Source organism: Scyliorhinus torazame, chromosome 5 (assembly GCF_047496885.1).
Source record: "Scyliorhinus torazame isolate Kashiwa2021f chromosome 5, sScyTor2.1, whole genome shotgun sequence".
NCBI classification, from domain to species: domain Eukaryota; kingdom Metazoa; phylum Chordata; class Chondrichthyes; order Carcharhiniformes; family Scyliorhinidae; genus Scyliorhinus; species Scyliorhinus torazame.
Window position 1 is genome coordinate 205,174,810 of NC_092711.1, and position 23,360 is coordinate 205,198,169.

A 23,360-nucleotide genomic window follows, 5' to 3' on the forward strand; every position below is an offset into this window, starting at 1 on the left:
CTTCATTAAATGTTTTTAAGATAAAGATAGATCGTTTTTTGAAGAATAAAGGGATTAAGGGTTCTAGTGTTCGGGCTGGAAAGTGGAGCTGAGTCCACAAAAAATCAGCCATGATCTAATTCAATGGCGGAGCAGGCTCGAGGGGCCAGATGGCCTACTCCTGCTCCTAGTTCTTATGTTCATATGGGGAGGGAAGGTGGCCAGACTTAAAAAGGTGCTGCTACAGAGGGGAAGGCAGGCAAGAGGTTTGGGTCTTCCGAACCTGATTTATTACTACTGGGCGGCGAACGTGGAGAAGTTGCGGAGTTGGGTCAGAGGGGTTGATTCCCAGTGGGTCAGAATGGAGGAGAGTTTGTGCAGTGGGTCGGGATTGAAAGCACTAGCAACAGCGCCGCTCCCGCTAGCCCCGGGGAAGGACTCCGGTAATAATTGCTTCATTGAGAATTTGGAGGCAGTTTCGCCAACACTTCGGGTTGGGGGCAGGGTCAAGGGAAATGCCGATTCGGGGGAACGACAGATTTGAGCCAGGGAGGTGGGATGGAAATTTTCGGAAATGAGAGGAGAAGGGGATTAAGACACTAACAGATTTGTTTCTTAGGGGCCGGTTTGCAGGGCTGAAGCAGCTGGAAGCGAGTATGGGCTGGAGCAGGGGGAAATGTTTAGATACATGCAGGCTCGAGATTTTGCCAGAAAGGAGGTAGAGCTTCCCTGTGGAGCTGGCCTCCACATTGCTGGAGGAGGTGTTGACGACAGGGGGACTGGAGAAAAGGGTAGTGTCAGTGGTTTACGGAGCTATTTTGGAAGAGGAGAAGGCACCACTGGGAGGGGTCAAAGCAAAGGGGGACGAAGAGTTGGGAGAGGATATGGAGGAGGGGTTCTGGTGTGAGGTGCTCCGGAGAGTGAATGCCTCCACCTCATGCGTGAGGTTGGGGCTGATACAGACCTCACAAGGGCAAGGATGAGCCAATTCTTTGAAGGAGTAGAAGATGTGTGTGAACGTTGCTGGGGGGCCCCGCTAATCACGTTCATATGTTTTGGTCCTGTCCAAAGCTAGAGGATTACTGGAAGGAGGTTTGTAGGGTAATTTCTAAAGTGGTGCACATGAATCTGGACCCGGGCCCCCGGGTAGCCATATTTGGGATGTCGGACCAGCAAGGGATGGAAACGGGTGCAGAGGCAGATGTTGTAGCCTTTGCCTCGTTGATCGCCCAAAGGCGGATCCTGATGGGATGGAGAGCAACCTCTCCACCCTGTGCCCTGGCATGGCGGGGGTGACTTGTTAGAATTCTTGACTCTTGAGAAGGTTAAGTTTGAACTGAGGGGAAGGATGGAGGGGTTCTACAATTCATGGGCATTATTCATCAAGCACTTTCAACAACTGGATAACATCGAACATTAGGTGGGGCGGTGGGGTGGATGGGAGGTGTGTGTTGATGGTGACTATGGGTGATTCCTTTTTGTCATTTGTTTATGTGAACATGCGGGCTAATGTTTGGGGTTTGGTGGGAGGATGGGATTGTTTTATTGATATGGGGATTGACATATTTGTTACTGATTATTGTTTGTTGTTGGTGGGTGTAAATTCAGGAGAAAATGTGAAAAAGGAGAATAAAAAATATTTTTAAAGCAAATGTATATGCTAGCTCTTTCAAACAACAATCCAGTTATTCTCAGTAATCCACTCTTGCCCTATTTCCCTACATTTTGTTCTCTCCTTCAAGTATTTATCCCATTCACTATTAAAGGCTACTATAAATCTGTATTCCCCATCTATCAGACAGCACTTTCCACATCCTAACCATGGGTTGCATTATAAAGTATATCTCAGTGCCATCTTGGAGACTTTTGCCCATCCCCTTTATCCAGTGCCCTTTATTTATTGCCCGATGAGACACTGGAAATATTTTCTCCTTATCTATTGTTCTGTCTCTAGGCTCCTCCTACCCCTGGATCAACATAAGGCTCCTGGGTGATTAGCTCTCCAGACAGCTCCTTGTGGTGCAATACTACTCTGGAACACATCCTTTGCCTTCTCTCCCTTTGATCTTTTCCTGCCCCACTATTTGAGTTTTCCTGCTTCTAATAGTGAGTGCATTTTAGCCTCAACAATGAGTTAATGTTAATTTAAACTTATATCTCCCACTCCCAAATCCATACTTCTTGTCTGCTTTCCTCAAAGAGCTCTGGTTATTTTTTATCAAATTTGACTTCAATTTTCTGGACATTTCTGAACATGTCTGGTATCATAATTGGTTCCAAGATGAGCTTTTAACTACATAGTTGTGCCATCAATAAGACCACATTTTTCTACTTCCAAACTGAAGGAAATCAGCATTAGTATGGAAATGTGTTCAGGAAATTGATAGGACTGAAGGCCATTAAATGCCCAGGGCCTGATAATCTAAATCCGGAGTACTTAAGGAAGTGGCCAAGAAATAGTGGATGCATTGGTGGCAATCTTCCAAAATTCTATAGACTCTGGAACCGTACCTACAGATCGGAGGGTAGCTAATGTAACCCCACTATTTAAAAAGGAAGATAAAGAGAAAACGGGGAGTTGTCGACCAGTCAGCCTGATGTCGGTAGTGGGGAAAATCCGAGTCTATCATAAAAGATTTAATAGCAGAGCACTTGGAAAACAGTGGCAGGATCAGACAGTGAGCATGGATTTATGAAAGGGAAATCATGCTCGACAAATCTAGTAAAGCTTTTTGAGGATGTTTCTTTGCGAGGTGTTCCAATGTGATTTGGACAAGCTGAGTGAATAATAGACTTTACAGTGCTGAAGGAGGCCACTCGGCTCACCGAGTCCGCACCAGCCCCCGGAATGAGCACCCTACCCAAGCCCACACCTCCACCCCACCATCCAGCAACCCCACCCAACCCTTTTTTGGACACTCAGGGCAATTTAGCATGGCCAATCCACCTAACCCGCACGTCTTTGGACTGTGGGAGGAAACCTGAGCACCTGGAGGAAACCCACGCACACACAGGGAGAATGTGCAGACTCCGCACAGACAGTGACCCAAGCCGGGAATCGAACCTGGGACCCTGGAGCTGTGAAGCAACTGTGCTAACCACTATGCTACCGAGTGGGCAAATGCATGGCAGATACAGCATAATGTGGAGTTAACCACTTTGGTTGCAAAAACGAAAGGCAGATTATTATCTGAATGGCTATATATTGAGAGGAGAAGAACGTGCAATGAGATCTGGGTGTCTTCATACACCAGTCGCTGAAGGTAAGCATGCAGGTGCAGCCGAAAGGCAGGAAAGAAGGCAAATGGTATGTTGGCCTTTATAGCGAGAGGATTCGAGTACGGGAGGAGGGATGTCGTTATGTCGTTCTGCAATTATTCAAGGCCTTGGTGAGACCACATCTGGAATATTGTGCCCTTATCGGAGGAAGGATGTTCTTGAGATAGAGGAAGTGCAGCGAGGGTTTGCCAGACTAATTCCTGGGATGTTGGGACTGACATATGAGGAGGCATTGAGTCGCTGGAGCTCAGAAGAATGAGGGGAGATCTCATGGAAACTTATAAAAGTTCTAAAGGGAGTAGTCAGGGTAGATTCAGGAAGGATGTTCCCGACGGTGGGGGAGTCCAGATCGAGGGGTCACAGTCTGAGGATATGGGGTAGACCATTTAGGGCTGAGATGAGTAGATATTTCTTCATCGAGAGACTGGTGAGCCTGTGGAATTCACTACCACAGAAAGTAGTTGAGCCCAAAACATTGGAGTGAATTCTCCCCTGTACCCGCCCATCGCCTCCCCTCAGCCCCAGCCCCAGCCAAAGCCCCCTCGGCCAGCGGGACGCCGACCCCCCTCAGGTTTCTGAGTTAGATGATCAGCCATGATTATAATGAATGGTGGGGCAGGCTCGAAGGCAGAATGGCCTCCTCCTGCTCTTATTTTTTATGTTTCCATAACATTTCGCCTCTCACTGCCCTTCCTCAGCTCTTCTACTGCTGAAACCCTTTGTTAGCTCCTGACTTTATTCTAATAGACTTCTGGTCAGCCTCCCACATTCTGCCATTCATAATCTTGGGGTCATCCAAAGCTCTGTTGCCCGTGTCTTAACTGGCATCAAATGCCGTTCGCCCATCACCCCAGTGCTCCTCGACATACATTGGCTCCCGGTTAAGCAACACCTCAATATTAAAACTCTTGTGCTTGTTTTCCAAATTCCTCCAAGAGCCTCTCTTCTCCCGAACATCCTCCACCCCTCTGAGATATCTGACCTCTTCCAATCCCGGCATCTTGAGCATCCCCAATTATAATCACGCAACAATTGGCGGCTGTGTCTTCAACTGCCAAGGTCTTTAGCTCTGGAATTCCCTTCTAAAACCTCACGTCATCTCTACCTCTCTTTCATCTTTCCAAAACAGTCCATAAAACTCTTTGACCCTCTACTCTAATATCTCCTACAGTGGTTCAGTGTCAAATTTTATTGATAACATGCCTGTGGAGCACCTTTGGCATTTTTATTAAATGAGACAATGTACAAGTAAAACCCATTGTTGGAGTGGCACTCCATCTAAACCTTTCAAACACCTCTACCAAATATCTCTTAGCTTTCTCTGCTCTAAGGAAGAGAACCCCATTTTCTTCAGTCTATTTAAGCAACAGCAATCACTCATGTTTGCAACTATTCTATTAAATGTGTTCTGTACCCTCTCCAAACCCTTCACATCCTTCCTTAAAGCCCAAGCGTTCACAAAGCAATTTCCATGATCTCTGCCGCACATCTCGTCATGAAGCAGGTCTTCACCCATTGTGCACTTATGCACCAGGCATGCATGCTAATGTGACCACAGTAAAGAACTTAATAAATAGGAACAGGGGTAGACCATTCTGCCCCTCGAGCCTGTTCAGCCATTCAATATGATCTGCCTCAACTCCATTTTCCTGCCCACTCCATATCCCTTAATTCCCGGAGAGAACAAAAATCTGTCTGTCTCAACCTTAAATATATTCAATGATGCAGTACCCACTATCCTGTGTTAACATAGAATTCCACAAAACCCCTACAGTGCAGAAGGAGGCCATTCGGCCTATTAAGTCTGCACCGACCGTCTGAAAGAGAACCCCACCCAGACCCACTCACCGGCCCTATCCCCGTAAACCCATTAAACTTAACAAGCACATCTTTAGACTGTGGGAGGAAATTGGAGGAAACCCATACAGACAATGGGAGAATGTGCAAACTCCTTGCAGACAGTCACCCAATTAAAATTGAACCCAGGTCTCTGGCACTGTGAGGCAGCAGTGCTAGGCACTGTGCCACTGTATTGAATTCTAAAGATTCGTACTCGTTGAGTGAAGAAATTCATCATCACAGTTCTAAATGATCCTTAATATCCTTATCCTGAGACTGTGCCCATGCTTCCGATTCCCCGGCCAGTGGAAATAATCTCTCTGTACCTACCCTGCAAAGCCCCTTCACAATCTTGCATGTTTCTTTTTTTTTTAAAGAAATATTTTTACTCAAATTTTTACATATTTTCAACAAACCCCCCCCTTACAGAAAAAAGAACACATAAATAAACATCTTACAACTATCTCACAAATTCCCCCAATATACAAACCCCCTATTAAGCAATAATAAACACAGTAGAAAACACAAAGTACACCCCCCCCCCCCTCTGGGTTGCTGCTGCTGACCACCTCCTAACGCTCTAGAAAGTCTAGGAACGGTTGCCACCGCCTGAAGAACCCTTGCACAGACCCTCTTCAGGCAAATTTTACCCTCTCCAATTTAATGAACCTTGCTATGTCGCTGATCCAGGCTTCACGCTTGGGGGCCTCGCATCCTTCCACTGTAGCAGAATCCTCCGCCGGGCTACCAGGGACGCAAAGGGCAGAATACCAGCCTCTTTCGCCTCCTGCACTCCCGGCTCGTCCGATACCCCAAATAGTGCTAACCCACAGCTCGGCTTAACCTGGGTGTTCACCACCTTAGACACCGTCCTCGCAATACCCCTCCAGAACCCATCCAGCGCTGGGCACGCCCAGAACATGTGGGTGTGATTTGCTGCGCTACCCGAGCACCTCCCACACCTGTCTTCCACCCCAAAGAACCTGCTCAGCCTCGCCCCTGTCATTTGCACTCTGTGAAGAACCTTAAATTGTATCAGGCTAAGCCTGGCGCAAGAGGAGGAAGAATTAACCCTACCCAGGGCGTCCGCCCACGCACCCTCGTCGATCTCCTCCCCAAGCTCCTCCTCCCATTTACCCTTTAGCTCCTCCACCGAGGTCTCCTCCTCCTCCTGCATCTCCCGGTAGATCGCCGAGACCCTGCCCCCTGCAACCCACACCCCCGAGAGCACCCTAGCCTGGATCCTGAGTGCTGGAAGCAGTGGGAACTCCCTCACCTGCCGTCTTACAAACGCCCTTACCTGCATGTACCTGAAGGCATTTCCAGGGGGGGCGAAGCCCGAATTTTTCCTCCAGCGCCCCAAGGCTCGCAAACGTCCCATCTAAAAACAGGTCCCCCATCCTTCTAATTCCTGCCCTCTGCCAGCTCAGGAACCCTCCATCCATTCTCCCCGGGATGAACCGATGGTTCTCCCGGATCGGGGACCAAACCGAAGCCTCTACCTCACCCCTGTGGTGTCTCCACTGCCCCCAAATTTTCAAAGTCGCCGCCACCACCAGACCCGTGGTGTACCTAGTCGGCGGGAGCGGCAGCGCTGCTGTCACCAGCGCTCCCAGACTCGTGCCCACACAGGACGCCATCTCCAGCCTCGTCCACGCCACCCCCTCCCCTCCATTACCCACTTGCGTATCATCGCCACATTGGCAGCCCAGTAATACCCACTCAGATTAGGTAACGCAAACCCTCCTCTGTCCCTACTCCGCTCCAGAAACACCCTTCTCACCCTCGGGGTCTTTTTCGCCCACACGAATCCCATGATGCTCCTACCGACCCGCTGAAAAAAGGCATTAGGGATCAGGATGGGGAGGCACTAAAATATAAAAAAGGAATCTCGGGAGCACCGTCATCTTCACTGACTACCCTACCCGCCAGGGAGAGATGCAGCATGTCCCACCTTTTAAACTCCTCCTCCATCTGCTCCACCAGCCTCGTCAAGTTGAGCTTGTGTAGGGCTCCCCAGCTCCTGGCCACCTGGATCCCTAAGTAACGAAAATTCTTTCCGCCCTCTTCAGTGGAAGCTCGTCTATCCCACTTCGCTGGTCCCCTGGGTGTACCAAGAAGAGCTCACTCTTCCCCACATTGAGCTTATTCCCTGAAAAGTCCCCAAACTCCCGGAGGATCCGCATCGCCTCTGGCATCCCCCCCACTGGGTCCGTCATATACAGTAACAGGTTATCGGCATACAACGATACCCGGTGTTCCCCCTCCCCACCCCCGGACCAGCCCCCTCCAGTTCCTGGACTCCCTTAGAGCCATAGCCAAAGGCTCAATTGCCAATGCAAATAGCAAGGGGGATAGGGGGCACCCCTGCCTCGTCCCCCGGTACAGCCGAAAGTATTCCAACCTCCTCCGATTCGTGGCCACACTCGCCACCGGGGCTTCGTAAAGCAGCCAAACCCAACTAATGAACCCCTCCCTGAACCCAAATCTCCTCAACACTTCCCAAAGGTACCCCCCACTCCACCCTATCGAAGGCCTTCTCCGCATCCATCGCCGCCACTATCTCCGCTTCCCCCACCACTGCAGGCTTCATGATTCCGTTAAGGAGCCTCCGCACATTGGTATTCAGCTGCCTTCCCTGAACAAAACCCGTCTGGTCCTCGTGAATCACCCCCGGGACACAGTCCTCAATTCTGGTAGCCAACACCTTCGCTAACAGCTTCACATCCACATGGAGGACAGAGATTGGCCTATACGACCCACACTGTAATGTGTCCTTGTCCCGCTTCAAGATCAGCGCCCTGGACATCGTCGGGGGTAGGGATCCCCCTCCCTCGCCTCATTGAAAGTCCTCACTAATAGAGGGCCCAGCAGGTCCATGTACGTCCGGTAAAATTGCACCGGGAACCCATCTGACCCCGGTGCCTTCCCCACCTGCATACTCCCCAGCCCCTTAGTCAGCTCCTCCAGCCCTGCATGCCCCAAGCCCAGCCACCTGCTCCTCCTCCACCCTCGGGAACCTCAGCCGATCCAAAAATCGACGCATCCCCCCTCCTCCGTCGGGGGCTCAGACCTATACAGCCCCTCATAAAAGTCTCTAACTACCCCATTTATTCCCACCGCACTCCGCACCGTGTTCCCCCCTTTGTCCCTAACTCCCCCAATCTCTCTCGCTGCCTCCCGCTTCCGAAGCTGGTGTGCCAACATCCGGCTAGCCTTCTCCCCGTACTCATACACCGCCCCTTGCGCTTTCCTCCACTGCACCTCTGCCTTCTTGGTGGTCAACAGGTCGAACTCGGCCTGGAGGTTTCGTCGCTCCTTGAGTAGTCCCTCCTCGGGGACTTCGGCATACCTCCTATCCACCCTTAAAATCTCCCCCACCAATTTCTCCCTCTCGCTCCTCACCTTCTTCTCCATGTGGGCCCTAGTGGAAATTAGCTCTTCCCAAATCACCGCCTTCAGCGCCTCCCAAACCACCCCCACCTGCACCTCCCCATTATCGTTAGCCTCTAGATAGCGTTCAATGCACCCCCGGATCCGCCTGCTCACCTCCTCATCCACCAGCAAGCCCACAACCAGGCACCACAGCGGGCGCTGGTCCCTCTCCTCCCCAAGTTCCAGCTCCACCCAATGCGGGGCATGGTCTGAGATGGCTATGGCCGAATACTCCGTGTCCGCCACCCTCGGGATTAGTGCCCTGCTCATAACGAAGAATTCTATCCGGCAGTAAGACCATAAGACATAGGAGCGGAAGTAAGGCCATTCGGCCCATCGAGTCCACTCCACCATTCAATCATGGCTGATTTCAACTCCATTTACCCGCTCACTCTCCATAGCCCTTAATTCCTCGAGAAATCAAAAATGTATCAACTTCTGTCTTAAAGACACTCAACGTCCCGGCCTCCACCGCCCTCTGTGGCAATGAATTCCACAGACCCACCACTCTCTGGCTGAAGAAATTTCTCCTCATCTCTGTTCTAAAGTGACTCCCTTTTATTCTAAGGTTGTGCCCCCGGGTCCTAGTAGGCTTTATGGACGTGGGAAAAAAAAGAAAATTCCCTGGCCCCCGGCCTGACAAACCTGTGTGGAGTCTGCACATCCTCCCCATGTGTGCGTGGGTTTCCTCCGGGTGCTCCGGTTTCCTCCCACAGTCCAAAGATGTGCAGGTTAGGTGGATTGGCCATGATAAATTGCCCTTAGTGTCCAAAATTGCCCTTAGTGTTGGGTGGGGTTACTGGGTCATGGGGATAGGGTGGAGGTGTGGATCTTGGGTAGGGTGCTCTTTCCAAGAGCTGGTGCAGACTCGATGGGCCGAATGGCCTCCTTCTGCACTGTAAATTCTATGATAACAAAGAAGTCTATCCGGGAGTAGGCTTTATGGACGTGGGAAAAAAAAGAAAATTCCCTGGCCCCCGGCTTGACAAACCTCCATGGGTCCACTCCTCCCATCTGGTCCATAAACCCTCTCAGCACCTTGGCCACCGCCGGCCTCTTACCCGTCCTGGACCTGGAGCATCCAGTACAGTGTTGAATGCAACACTTGAATGCAATGCTGCATCCAGTACAGTGTTGAAGTCCCCCCCATTATCAAGCTCCCTGCCGCCAGGTCCGGAATCCGGCCAAACATGCGCCGCATAAATCCGGCATCGTCCCAATCCGGGGCATATACATTCACTAATACCACCCGCACCCCCTGCAGCTTACCACTCACTATCACATACCTACCTCCATTGTCTGCCACGATGTTCAGCGCCTCAAACGACACCCGCTTCCCCGCCCCTCGATTCTTTGCGTCCAACCCAGAGTGGAAAACCTGCCCTACCCACCCCTTTCTCAGCCTAACCTGATCTGCCACCCTCAAATGCGACTCCTGGAGCATAACCACATCTGCCTTCAGTCCCTTCAGGTGCGCGAACACACGGGCCCTCTTGACCGGCCCGTTCAGGCCTCTCACATTCCAAGTTATCAGCCGGATCAGGGGGCTTCCCGCCCCGCCCCGCCCCCCCCCCCCCCCCCCCCCCCCCCCCCCCCCCCCCGGCCGATTAGCCGTCCTCTTTTCTAGGCCAGCCACGTGCCCACGCCTCCCGCACTCTCCATTCCCCTCAGCGGCAGACCCCCCCCCCGACTCGCTCTCCGAGCTCCAGCTCCCCTTTGGCCAATGCAGCAGCAACCCAGTTCCCCCCCCAAGCTAGGTCTCCCCCTAGCTTTGTTGCTCCCTCCATAGCACTCTCGTAAGTCAGCTGACCTCTGCTGACCCCAGCCACTCCATCGACCCCCCAGTGTGGTAGTCTCCCCCTCCTGTCCATCAGTGGGCGCTCCTCTCCAACACCGTCTTTTCCCCCCGGCCGGGCCCCCTTCATTCCCTAGCGCGGGAAAAAGCCCGCGCTTTCCATCAAACCGGCCCGCCCTCTCTGGCGCAGCTTCCTTTTGCGGCCTAATCCCATCTCCCCCACTTCGGGCGTCCCATCTCCCCTCCTACAACGGGGCCTCGTCCTTCAAACCACCGACGCCCACACTCTCACAAAATCCCCACTTTGAACCATTTCACCCTACCCCACCCAGCACCCAAGGAAACAATACAGAACAGAACAGAACATCCCCCAAAGCACTGTAATCACAGTAGCTCCCCGCGACCTCCCCTCACAACCGACCCTCAGTCTGTGTCCAACTTTTCAGCCGGAATAAAGGTCCACGCCTCCTCCGGCGTCTCAAAGTAATGGTGCCGGTCCTTAAACGTGACCCACAGTCGCGCCGGCTGCAGCATCCCGAATTTCAGCCCCTTCCGATGCAGAACCGCCTTAGCCCGATTGTCCCCGGCCCTCTTCTTGGCCACCTCCGCGCTCCAGTCCTGGTATATACGGACCTCTGCATTCTCCCACCTGCTGCACCACTCCTTTTTGCCCATCTTAGGACACCCTCCCTGTCCACCAAGCGGTGGAACCGCACCAATACCGCCCGCGGCGGCTCGTTAGACTTCGGCCTCCTCGCCAGGACTCGGTGGGCCCCATCCAGCTCCAGGGGCCTCGGGAAGGCACCCACGCCCATCAACCTGTTCAGCATCGTGACCACGTATGCTCCAGCATCCGACCCCTCCACTCTCTCCGGGAGACCCAGAATCCGCAGGTTCTTCCTCGTCGACCGATTCTCAATGTTTCCGAACTTCTCCTGCCATTTCTTATGCAGCGCCTCGTGCGCCTCCACCTTCACCGCCAGGCCCAATATCTCGTCCTCATTCTCCGAGGCCTTCTGCCGCAACTCCCGGATCGCCGCCCCTTGGGCCTTCTGGGTCTCGACCAGCTTGTCGATCAAAGCCTTCATCGGCTCCAGCAGCTCTGCTTTCAATTCCGTGAAGCAGCGCTTGAGAAACTCCTACTGCTCTTGTGACCACTGCGCCCACGCTGCCTGCTCTCCACCCGCCGCCATCTTGGCTTTCCTCCCTCGCACTTTTCGCTGCACCAGAATTACTTTTTTCACCGCTCCACTCCTGGTCCAATCCATACAGTGCTGGGGAAATCGTACTGTCACCTTCCCACACTGGGAACCGTCGAACAAATGCCGCTGGGGGCCCCTAAAAAGAGCCCAAAAGTCAGTTTCTGGCGGGAGCTGCCGAACGTGCGACTTGTATGTTTCAATCTTGTTGTTTCAATGAGACCAACATGCATTCTTACAAGATTCAGGAAATATAGGCCCAATTTACTCAGCCTCCCCATCATAGGATAATCCTCTCACCCCAGAAACCAATATAATGAATGCTTGCTGTGCCACCACCAATGCAAATATATCCTCCCTTTTAAATGGAGATCAAGTTGCACAAATTACTCCAGATTTGGTATCAGCAAAGTCCCGTACAATTGTAATAACATTTCTTCAGTCTTGTCCTCCATTAAAGTGCAACATGCTATTTGCCTTCTTAATTGCTTACTACACTTACTTGTTAATTTCTTGTGTTCCTTTTACCAATACTCTCAGGGCATCTGAACATCAACATTTACAAGTTTAAAAACTTTGCAAAAAATATCTTGCTTTTCTATTCTTACGGCCAAGTGATTAACCTCACATTTTCCCACATTATACACCATCTGCAACTTTGCTGCTCACTCACTTTACCCATATCTCTTTGCAGCTTCTTTGTGTCTTCCTGCCAGCTTGCATTCCCACCAAACTTTGTATTTTCAGCAAACCTTGATGCATTACTCTCTGTCTCTTTTGCCTGAGCCATTGATATAAACTGTAAATAGTGGACACCCCAGCACTGATGCTTCCAGCACTCCACTTATTACATGCCACACTTGGAGTATAGTGTTCAATTCTGGTCACCACATTACCAGAAGGATGTGGAGGCTTTAGAGAGGGTGCAGAAGAGATTTACCAGAATGTTGCCTGGTATGGAGGGCATTAGCTTTGAGGAGCGGTTGAATAAACTCGGTTTGTTCTCACTGGAACGACGGAGATTGAGGGGTGACCTGATAGAGGTCTACAAAATTATGAGGGGCATAGACAAGTGGATAGTCAGAGGCTTTTCCCCAGGGTAGAGAGGTCAATTGCTAGGGGGCATAGGTTTAAGGTGCGAGGGGCAAGGTTTAGAGTAGATGTACGAGGCACGTTTTTTTACACAGAGGGTAGTGGATGCATGGAACTCGCTGCCGGAGGAGGTGGTGGAAGCAGGGACGATAGTGACATTTAAGGGGCATCTTGACAAATACATGAATAGGATGGGAATAGAGGGATACTGATCCAGGAAGTGTAGAAGATTGGAGGGCCGAAGGGCCTGTTCCTGTGCTGTACTTTTCTTTGTTCTTTGCTGCCAATTTGAAAATAGTCCATTTACCCCTACTTGGTTTTCCATGCATTAATCCTCTATCATTGTTAATATATTATCCCCCATTCCAAGAGCCCTTAAATATTGGCCGCGATGCACCTTCGCTCAAGCTCAACGTGGCTGGTAGATGCCAGGAGAAGCCCTCTGCGGGCTGCCCGGCAGCCTTTACGCCTCGCAGGATATACCCAAGTCCCACAAGGCACTGGAATCAAATTCCACCCAAAAGGGGCGTGACCAAATGGCATGTGCCTAAGTCGGGTTTAGACCCTCTTAGGCTCACTTACCCAGGATCTACCGCCTCCTGAGATCTACCAGCCTCCCCAGGGAGGCTGCAGCTGAGCGCCGTTCAGTACAGGTTCAAAGAAACATGGACCAGGCGGAAAGGCACCCAGGGGGGTCTCCCGGGCCATTGGAAGCCCCTGGGTGGTCAAGGATAGTGCAGGGTGGCCCCATGGCTCTCCCCCTGGAATGCGACACCATGGCACTGCCCAGCTGGTGCCTTTGCACTGCCACCCTGGCACTGCCAAGCTAGCAGGAACACTGCCATAGTGGCATTGCAAGGGTGCCTAGGTGGCACTGCCAAGGTTCAGGGGGGCCATGTCTATGAAAGGATGGTGGAGGAAATTTTGAAGGGTGTGGAGGGTGCTGGGCAGGTAAGGTGGGGTCTCTGGGCGGTTGAGGGTGGTGACGGGTAAGTGACCTGGAAGGGGGGTGCTGTAAGGGAGGGGTTGGGGTTCCTGAATCGGGGGAGCCCCAAGGGACCACACAGCGAGGTGTCCTCACTTGGGGGGGGGGGGGGGGGGGGGGGTTGCAGGGTAGTGCCTGCGTGTTTGTGTGTGTGTGTGTGTGTTTGGGAGTTTTTTTTTGGGGGGGGGTGACATGCCCATAGGTGGGAGATGTGAGGGACCGATAATCTCATTAGAGAGCAGGGTACCCTTTCAAAATAGCGGGTCGATCTCGGAGTTTAGCTGTCCAATGATGAAAAAGGTGTGGGCTAAACCGATGAGAACCTCCTCAGGACCCAAAAAAAGTGACTAAGTGCTGTTTGATAGTGGTGGGGAACTCGCTGAACTTAAAAATGTTTCCACCAAATTCTGCCCATTATCTTTTTGCATGGTATCTTATCGAATCCCTTTTGAAAATCTAAGTATATGACATCTATTGATTCCCCTTTATCAACCCTGCTAGATTTATCCTCTAATTATAATAAGACATTTGACAAACATGACTTCTGTGTTGACTTAATCTGAGCAGATTTCTAAATGCATTGTCAAGACTTTGTTAATAAGCATGTTACCAACAACTGACGTCAGGCTAATTAGCCTATAGTCCCCTGCTTTCTCTCTCCCTCTCTTCTTGAGTAGCAGAGTTACATTTGCTAATTTCCAATCCGATGGAACTATTTCAAAATCTAGGAAAATTGTAGCCAGTGCAACTATAATTTCTACAGCTTTCTTTTTTTTTAAACAACCCTGGGACATTGGACAACAGGTCCTCGCAATTTTAGGGATTTTAGTACCTAATGCTTTTCGATACTTTTTTTCTGCTGACATGAAGTACTTGAAGTTCCTCACTTATTAATCCCCTCAATTCCTGCTATATAATGAGTGTCTTCGACTGTGAAGACTTGTTGGACACAAAATATTTATTCAATGTCTCTATCATTCCCTACAAAAAATTCTCCTGTTTCTGCCTCTAAGAGACCAACATTTATTTTAGCTACTCTCCTCCTTTTAATATAGTTTAATCTGTAGGGCAACAGAGGATGAAACAGATACAAATGACAGAATGTGGGAGCAGTGGACATTGACAGGAGCTGTAAATGTGAATCCAATCTCATTGCAAGATGGGACCGATTTTCAGGTTGCCGCTCGGGCATACACTGGCCGACTGCCTGTTATAGAAACAGCCTGGTTTTAATTTTCGTTGATTGCTCTTATGGTTGTTTTATATCAAATTGCGGCAGCTTATTTTGCTAGCATGAGTTCACTAACATTAAATGTGCAGCAATGCAAACTGCACTTTTCACCAGGTCAATGGGTAGAGTTGTGGCCAATGCTCATCTAATCGTGGCATTGTATTAACACCTACACTGTGTTATTTTAAGTCTGACATTAAATGTGTTGAAACAGGATAGAGAGAAATTTTGGGGTGAGTTTGTTGGAACAAATCTTTTGTCCTGACTTGGCACAGACATTCATAACATTGGTATCTAATTTTTCCAGTAGCAATGCTACACCTGAAGATACAACAGATGTGTGTCTAAAGCAGAATATCCACATGTACAATCAAACATGTCAAAACAACCCAGATCACATCAATATAATCCACATTTTAATTGAATGTCAGCCAATTAAAAATACAGACTGTGCACGCGTTTGGCTAATATCCCAAATTCCACGTTTAAAAGCATGCTTGTATAACAATTCAAGAATTAGTCTGATAATGAATGATTCTTCCTTTTAATGCATTGCAACATGGACATTCATCACCACCATCACTTCTATTAAATATTTTGCCTTCACCAGAGATACAGAATAGGAATAAAAATAATCTTCCATTGCTTGGGTAAGACCCGAATATTTAAAATAAACTTACTGTTCTATTCGTAACGTCTACATCTGTGTAACAAACATGCTGCTACTGAGTTCATCTATTGATAAAATGGGCATCTACAGTAGAAAAGATTTCAGATTAAAATGTGACTTTTAAAAGATGAACTTATCCTCTATTTTAACACTCACATCCTAGTGCTGACATTACATAAAACAGTGTGTGCAGTGAATGAATTAACTGACAATTTTTAAAGGGAAAAAATTAATGGCGCTAACATTATGCATAGATCGTAACACGCACCGACGCCACGACTGAAGAATACTCGTTTTAAAAACAATTTTCCTCGATTTAAATTTAGCAAGCAGAAAGACTTTGAAATCTGTGCTGATTTTTTAAAGCAACAGCTCACTTGGAACAGGAAATGTCAAATAAAAGCTATTTAAAGAGCCAAACCTGATTGGCTGTTGCTGCGAAGGGAGCGTTGGTAGGTGTTGTTGCGGACACAGTGGTGGGCGTAGCGCCGTGCATCATGGGTACTTTCAGTAGGGGACACCATGGAAGCGACAAACAGGATGGGTGCAGCGTTATGGTAACCATGGCAGCGTGTGGTGTGGATTGCGGGCGTGGCAGGTATCACAGCAACAAGCCATGTGACATCATCATGAAGGGTGACATCAGCATGCAATCATAGTGCAAAAAGCAAGACAGCATTGAACGAAATAAAAAAAAAAAACAAGAGAAAAAAAAGGAGAAAGCTTATTACAATCAGAATTAAGGAGAACTTAAAACACTCTAAAAAGACTTTGTACATTATCAGGCACATAATGATGTATTTGTGTAATTATATAAAATAAAACACAGACTTTGAAGCAATGTGTTTAACAGGATTTCTGAACAAAATTCTGTTTGGAATTATTTAAAAAGCATGAAAAATAAAATATTGCAGTTCATTGTTAAAATTAATTAATGGAAACACAACAGTTACTACCTTTGAGGCATGTATGGAGAAAACCAGATTGGATTAAAAATAAGGGAGACAGTTAATGTCCCAGTATTAGTTGCATTTTTGCAACATCTAAAATGGAAGGTCACAGAAACGGGGCTTTGTTTACACTGCCACTCGTACATGCTCATTTATTTACACACAAAATTACACAAATGTTTATCACCCACCCACTCAAAATCACTCTCGCAAGCTTGCGCACACACAAACACACAAAACTGTGGATCGCCAAGTGGGGAGTACCTCGATAGGATGGCCTATGGCTGCCCACACACCCAGGCAGGCTGGAATGGGCTGTAGATCTTCCTGCTGTTCTGTGCACACCTCCATTCAGTAACTTGCTCCTTCGTATTTTTGGGCCCTATCGTCTGTTCCGAACCTGTGGAATCCGAAAATTCTGCTGGCAGTCACACACACTCACACTCTGCCGTTTAGTGGTGGGAGACGTCCTACCAAGGACCCACGGACATGGGGTGCCCAATTTCAGTGATCAACAGGGCAGGGCTGCATCTTGTAGGAGGTTAATTAGCAGCCAAATGGATGGCTACCCCTCTTAAGGACATCAGATTGCTCCCAGAAACATTTGGCCAACCAAAGGGCCACCATCACAACAGCTTCACCAGGAGCGATGGCCACTACTGGGACTGCACCTAGAGGAGGAAGAGGCCTCAGCAATAGGCAATAGGCATGCACCCTCACACGGGGGCGGCATGGTGGCACTGTGGCTAGCACTGCTGCTTGATAGCTCCAGAATCCCGGGTTCAATTCTGGTCTCGGGCGACTGTCTGTGTGCAGTTTTCGCTTTCTCCCTTTTTTTGGGCAGCACGGTAGCATTGTGGATAGCACAATTGCTTCACAGCTCCAGGGTCCCAGGTTCGATTCCGGCTTGGGTCACTGTCTGTGCGGAGTCTGCACATCCTCCCCGTGTGTGCGTGGGTTTCCTCCGGGTGCTCCGGTTTCCTCCCACAGTCCAAAGATGTGCAGGTTAGGTGGATTGGACATGATAAATTGCCCTTAGTGTCCAAAATTGCCCTTCGTGTTGGGTGGGGTTACTGGGTTATGGGGATAGGGTGGAGGTGTTGACTTTAGGTAGGGTGCTCTTTCCGAGAGCCGGTGCAGACTCGATGGGCTGAATGGCCTCCTTCTGCACTGTCAATTCTATGATTTGCGTGGGTTTCGTCCGGGTGCTCCGGTTTCTCCCACAGTCCAAAGATGTGCAGGTTAGATGGAGTGCCCATGATAAATTGCCCTTTAGTGTCCAAAAAGGTTAGGTTGGGTTACTGGGTTACAGGGATAGGATGGAGGTGTGGACTTTGGTAGGGTGCTCTTTCCATGGGCCGGAGCAGACTCAATGGGCCAAACGGCCTTCTTCTGCACTGCAAATTCTATGAATTCTATGACAACCCAAGAAATACGGTCTGGGGGTGCCAGGGTCTGTCTAACTGCACCACCCGCTACTGGAACCAGGGGGCCAGGAGGACTTACCTGGCAGTCTCACCATGTGGTAGAGGGACCCAATTCCTGCCACTGGCTAAATACCAGCAGCGGAGTGAAGAGACCTTTAACTGGCCACTTAAATGATTCATTTGGGATCTGGGTGGGATGGTCCACTCAGTACGTCCCCCGCTTCTGGCAAGATAGCATGGTGACAGGAAAGAGACCAGCATGCCGGCCCTCACCATTTTCCAGGCTCCCGTGCCTCCTGGTCCATCTCCAGAGGACTGGCCAAATCCAGAACTCTTCGGAGGGTGGAGTACTGAAAACAGGCTGAAAAGTTACACATAGGCCAGAAACAGTCTCATGAATGCCTGGCTGAAATCGATACTGGGTGCAAAAGCACCCACATCAAGGCATAAACCGGTTATTGCAATATGGACTTTGATTACCCACTCCAAGTCTGAATATGTGACAAACTTCCAGACACAGGTGCTGAACTTTGCAGCAGGACGAAGAACAGACAAAATAAGCCATCAGACTCCATAATGAGCTGATGGCTGGTCAGAAAAAGGGAGTTTCAGAGGACAATGGGTCTTGATTGAACCACCATGGATAAACAGGACTATTCTGTCTTTCCCATTAACCAGTTGGGGTCTGGCTAGGACAATGAACAGTAGTGGATGTATACATGTGACTCAATCCAAGCTTCCCAGTGTAAGAAAGCAGCATCGAACAGATCTTGAGCGGTAACCTGGGAGTTGCCTAGGCACAACCATCGCAAGGAGAAAGAGCCCTGGGTTTCGAACCCAGAGAAGACATCTACATCAAGTGATTGAAGCCTGTCAACCTCCTTTACTATGTGCGGGTAAAACCCAAAGCTCAGCTGTGAATCTGAGTCATATTTTGTTGAGTAAAGGAATTGTGAATAAAATTATGTTAAACTGTGAACCTGTTTTGTCCTTTGTTCATCTCGCAAATAAGGGCACCTGGGTATAACTTTTGAGTAAGTAAACTGGTCGAACGCATCAGCGGTTTTAAAGGTACAACAAGGGAATTTTGCCACTGACGTACAGACATGAGTTGGCATGGAAATTTGCATTGCCAGCCAGTGTGTCAATTCGGCGGCACCATCCACAGCTAGCCACATTCCTGGAGAAAGGGCCTGCGGCAGAAGGGTTACCTGCCTGAAAGCAGAGATTTATCAACTGAGGGGGGTTAATGAGTATTGAGGCAAATTATCAGAGGCTGACTGGAATTTTGAAGTTAGTGTACACGTCCCCTGTGGTGTCAAGAACAGGCCATTTGCCCATAGGCAGACACCTCCATGTCCACCTGATTGGCCACAACTGGGGTTGCAGGTTGCCTCTTGTGGGGTTCTTCCTCTAAAATGCTGCCCATCTACTGATTCCATTTTGAAATTGTAAAGTTAAAAAAAGTTGCAGGGAGGACACCTCCATATTCAGGCTCTCTCTCTCTTAAATGGACAACAGGTTTCTGCTATTCTTTTTCATGAGTTCATGGGATGTGGGACTCACTGGGTAGGCCAATATTTGTTGCCCATCCCTAATTGCCCTTGAGAAGGTGATGGTGAACCGCCTTCTTGAACGTCTGCAACAGTCCACGAGATGCAGGTGCACCCACAGTGCTGTTAGGAAGGGTGTTCCTGGATTTTGACCCAGCAACAGTGAAGGAACATTTATATACTTCCAAGTCAGCATGGGGGTGCATCTTGGGAGGAGAGATTGTTGGTGGTGCTGTCCCCAAGCATCTGCTGGTCTTGTCCTTCTAGAGGTTGCAGGTTTGGAAGGTGCTGGTGAAGGAGCCTTAGTGAATTCCTGCAGTGCATCGTGTAGATGGCACATACTGCTGCTACTGTGCATCGCTGATGGAGGGGGTGGCAAAAAAGCAGGTTGCTTTGTCTTGGATGGTGTTGAGTGTTGTTATGGCTGCACTCATCCAGGCAAGTGGAGAGTATTCCATCACACTTATGTCTTGTAGATGATGGACAGACTTTGGGGAGTCAGGAGGTGAATTTCTCACCAGAGGATTCCTAGCCTTTGACCTGCTCCTGTAGCCACAGTATTTATATCGCTGGTCCAGTTCAGTTTCTGGTCAATGGTAAGGCGCAGGTTGACAATGGGCGATTCAGTGATGGTAATACCATTGAATTTCAGAGGAAGATGGTTAAATTCTCTCTTATTGGAGATGGTCATTGCCTTGCACTTGTGTGGCTCAAACGTTGCTTGCCATTTACCAGCCGAAGCCTTAATATTGTCAAGGTCTTGATGCATGTGGACACAGATTGCTTTAGTATCTGAGTTGTCATGAATGGTGAACATCCCACAAACTTCCACTTCTGACCTTATGGCGGAGGGAAGGTTATTGATGAAGCAACCGAAGATGGTTGGTGGATGGTTGGACACTACCCTTAGGAACTCCCCTGTGGTGATGTCCTGGAAATTAGACGATTGGCTTCCAGCAACAACAGCCATCTTTGTGCAAGGCTCTAATAAGCTCAGGTGCTGAGTGGCCCTTGAACCCAAACTGCGCACAGTGAACAGGTTTTTGTTGAGTAAGCATCTCTAGATGGCACTGTTGATGGCACCTTGCATCGCTCTGCAGATGATGGAGAGGAGACTGATTGGATTGTCATTCTTTCTGTGCTCAAGACATGCCTCGGCAATTTTCCACTGAGTTGGGTAGATGGCTGTTTGGAACTGTATGGCACCTCCTACTGGCCTTCCAGCGTCAAGCAACCTCGCGACATCATTAACTGGACAGCGAGCCTAACTGCATTAATTGGCCAATTCCTGACTCTCATTTTGAACCCAATGTCAGAATCCAACCCAAAATGCATCATCCGCCCATAAAATCATGCATTTATTCGAAGAAAATCACAGACACACACTCACACACAGTCAAATCGCACATTAACTAATTTACATGTGCACACACTCATTTTCGTCAGCACACACTCGCTCTCACAGCTGGTGTTATGTTTGGGACTCAGAAATATAACTTGCTCTTCACCCGACCATTGGATGGTGCCTTCAGGTTCCCAGGTCTTAAGGTTTTGAGTTTTCTTCCCAAATTGTCTCCCTCCTCTATTAAGACCCTCCTTTAAACAACTTGCCAGGTGAAATGTGATGATGGTGCTTTTACAGACAGCTAATATTAATTCAACGGAGGGTAAGATGGGCAGCATTGCAGTTGATCGGGTCAGTTTGTCAATGAGCAGTTTAGGTTAAAATTGCTGTCTTGGTGGTGCCGAAAACATGAACAATTTTCAAGAGTTACTTTGGAAATTAGATGTATTGGTAACTAATGTCCACTCAAATCACTCAGCCATGAAAGGGCCTGGTAATAAGCCAGATAAACAGCATCTACCCAGACTCATGTCTTAGCTACAGAGCAACTAGTTATTAAAATTGGGAGCTCGAATGTATACATCAGTAGTGTCTAAAAGAGTTGAAGAGGTGTAGCCTGTAGCTCACCTGGTCTCTGGTTCACCAAAAGGTTGCATATATTCACACTGTTTAAGTTCCGATTAGGAAGAATGTAAGAACGGTGTGCAATGACCTGGCCTCCCACTTGTCCCTTCCTTTCTCTGCGTCGTAAGGAAGCACTGCTTTTCCCCTGATATTGCTGCTCAAGGAACATGCTTCACACAGACAACACTGGACTCCTCCGTACTCTCCTTTAATTGCTATATTTTCTCCTCTACCACAACCTGCTTCCATTTTTCATACCGCCTCTCCTCAGCTTTGAGGTCCTCTCTTCTCCCCCTTGCTATGGGTCACATTTCCCTACCCGCTCCTACGTTCTGTAACTCCCATTAGCAGGCCCGAGACAATTGCCCCGTTCTATTGAAATATGGTTATTTCATAAATTTGTTTTCACCCCCAAATAGAGCAGCAGCAGCCTACTTTGCAGGGCAGAATCAGGTGCCGAGGAGGACAAGGGCAACAGATGCATATGGACATCTCTGCCTTCTGTAAGTTCCTCTCAAGAGTTACGCACCATCCTGTCTTGGAAACATATCGCTGTTCCTTCACCTCCATTGGGTCAGAATCCCTTCTAACAGCAGTGTGTGGAAACCCTCTCCGTATGGATTGCAGCGGTTCAAAAAGGCAGCCCAGCACCACCCTCCCAAGGGAAACTAGGCTTAAAACTCGCTAAATACCAAGAATGAAGTTTAAAAAGCACATCAGCTGAATACGTAAAAAGACCAGGACACAATCCCACACTTTGAGCTGTTTCTCCTCTGTGGTTTCCCATTGTAGAACTTCCATCTGCAAACTGCTGATGTAAGGCCAGAAAGGTGAGGCACCTGACTAATGTGACTTCTGTGCAGTATTCACCCTTGGGTTGGTAATAAAGATCTATTTTTTGGGCAGGAGGACGGCTTAAATTTGATGTTGCCGCCCAAGGTTACAGCACCATTTTCCCAGCTCTTACAGGTGTTAAATATACTGACAGCAGTCACTGCTAATGATTCACCACCAATTCTGGGAGTATACTTAGTTACTGCTCAAACTGTAAATGGTCACCAAGTCACCCTAACCGAACGATACTCAAAAAAGGGTCTGGAGAAGGTAAAATAGAACATTGTACCCCGACCTGGCAGAACAAGCCTTTAGTTTAGCGGTAGTATTCCCGGGTGGGTCGGTTTAGCTCAGTGGGCTCGACAGTTGGTTTATGATGCAGAACAAGGCCAGCAGCATGGGTTCAATTCCCGTACCGGTTGAGGTTATTTGTCAACGGCCCGCGTTCTCAACCTCGCCCCTCGCTTGAGGTGTGGTGATCCTCAGGCTAAACCACCACGAGTCAGCTCTCCCCACTCAAAGAGGAAAGTAGCCTGTCATCTGGGACTTTGGAGACTTCACCTTCTCTTTACCAGTATTCCTGCCTCTGAGTCATAAGGTGAAAGGTTCGAGCCACTCCAGGTATAAGGGAGTCCCATCAAGGGATACTTACTTCCACCAGCTAATTCCTCTCCCACTGCAAAATGTAGGTGCGGCATTTAAGAAAAGGTACAATCTGTGAGGAAGGCAATAGAAAACCACTCAGCTACTAGTGAGTGGCTCAAGAATCTCACATGTCGGACGTCAGTAATGACCTGCGCGAGGGACAAAATACAATGGCCATAGACAGAGCCAGAACTGTGCTGCAGGAAGGCCCTCTCGCTCCCCTGAACTGGAGACTGTGACAGTTGCAGCATCTTTAAATGTCCGTGCTAGCATTAGAAAAGAGCAGCAAGGACTGTGTATCCAAGATGAGCTGTTAGTTGGTGTTTACCCATAATTACGAATGAGCTCAAGGGTTTTTAAATAGATGGATTAAACAGAATTCAATAAAGTGTTCCTTTGTCATGCCTTTTGGTCATGATGTGGAGATGCCGGCATTGGACTGGGGTGGGCACAGTAAGAAGTCTTACAACACCAGGTT

General features: G+C 49.0%; 1 protein-coding gene across 9 annotated transcripts in view; it reads right to left on the reverse strand.

Annotated features, from left to right (window-relative positions):
• The window catches only part of LOC140420905 (muscleblind-like protein 3), a 154,566-nt gene that overhangs the window by 34,978 nt on the left and 96,228 nt on the right, over window positions 1-23,360 (reverse strand). For 8 of the 9 annotated variants that reach the window (XM_072505046.1, XM_072505044.1, XM_072505042.1 and 5 more), the window contains 2 exons: window positions 15,926-16,008; window positions 15,515-15,588 (listed from right to left, as the gene is read on the reverse strand). In XM_072505046.1, the coding sequence (XP_072361147.1) occupies window positions 15,532-15,588; window positions 15,926-16,008 (140 nt within the window). In that variant the 3' untranslated portion in view covers window positions 15,515-15,531. The remainder of the gene's footprint in view (window positions 1-15,514; window positions 15,589-15,925; window positions 16,009-23,360) is intronic. The other variant, XR_011946637.1, reaches the window with a different exon arrangement.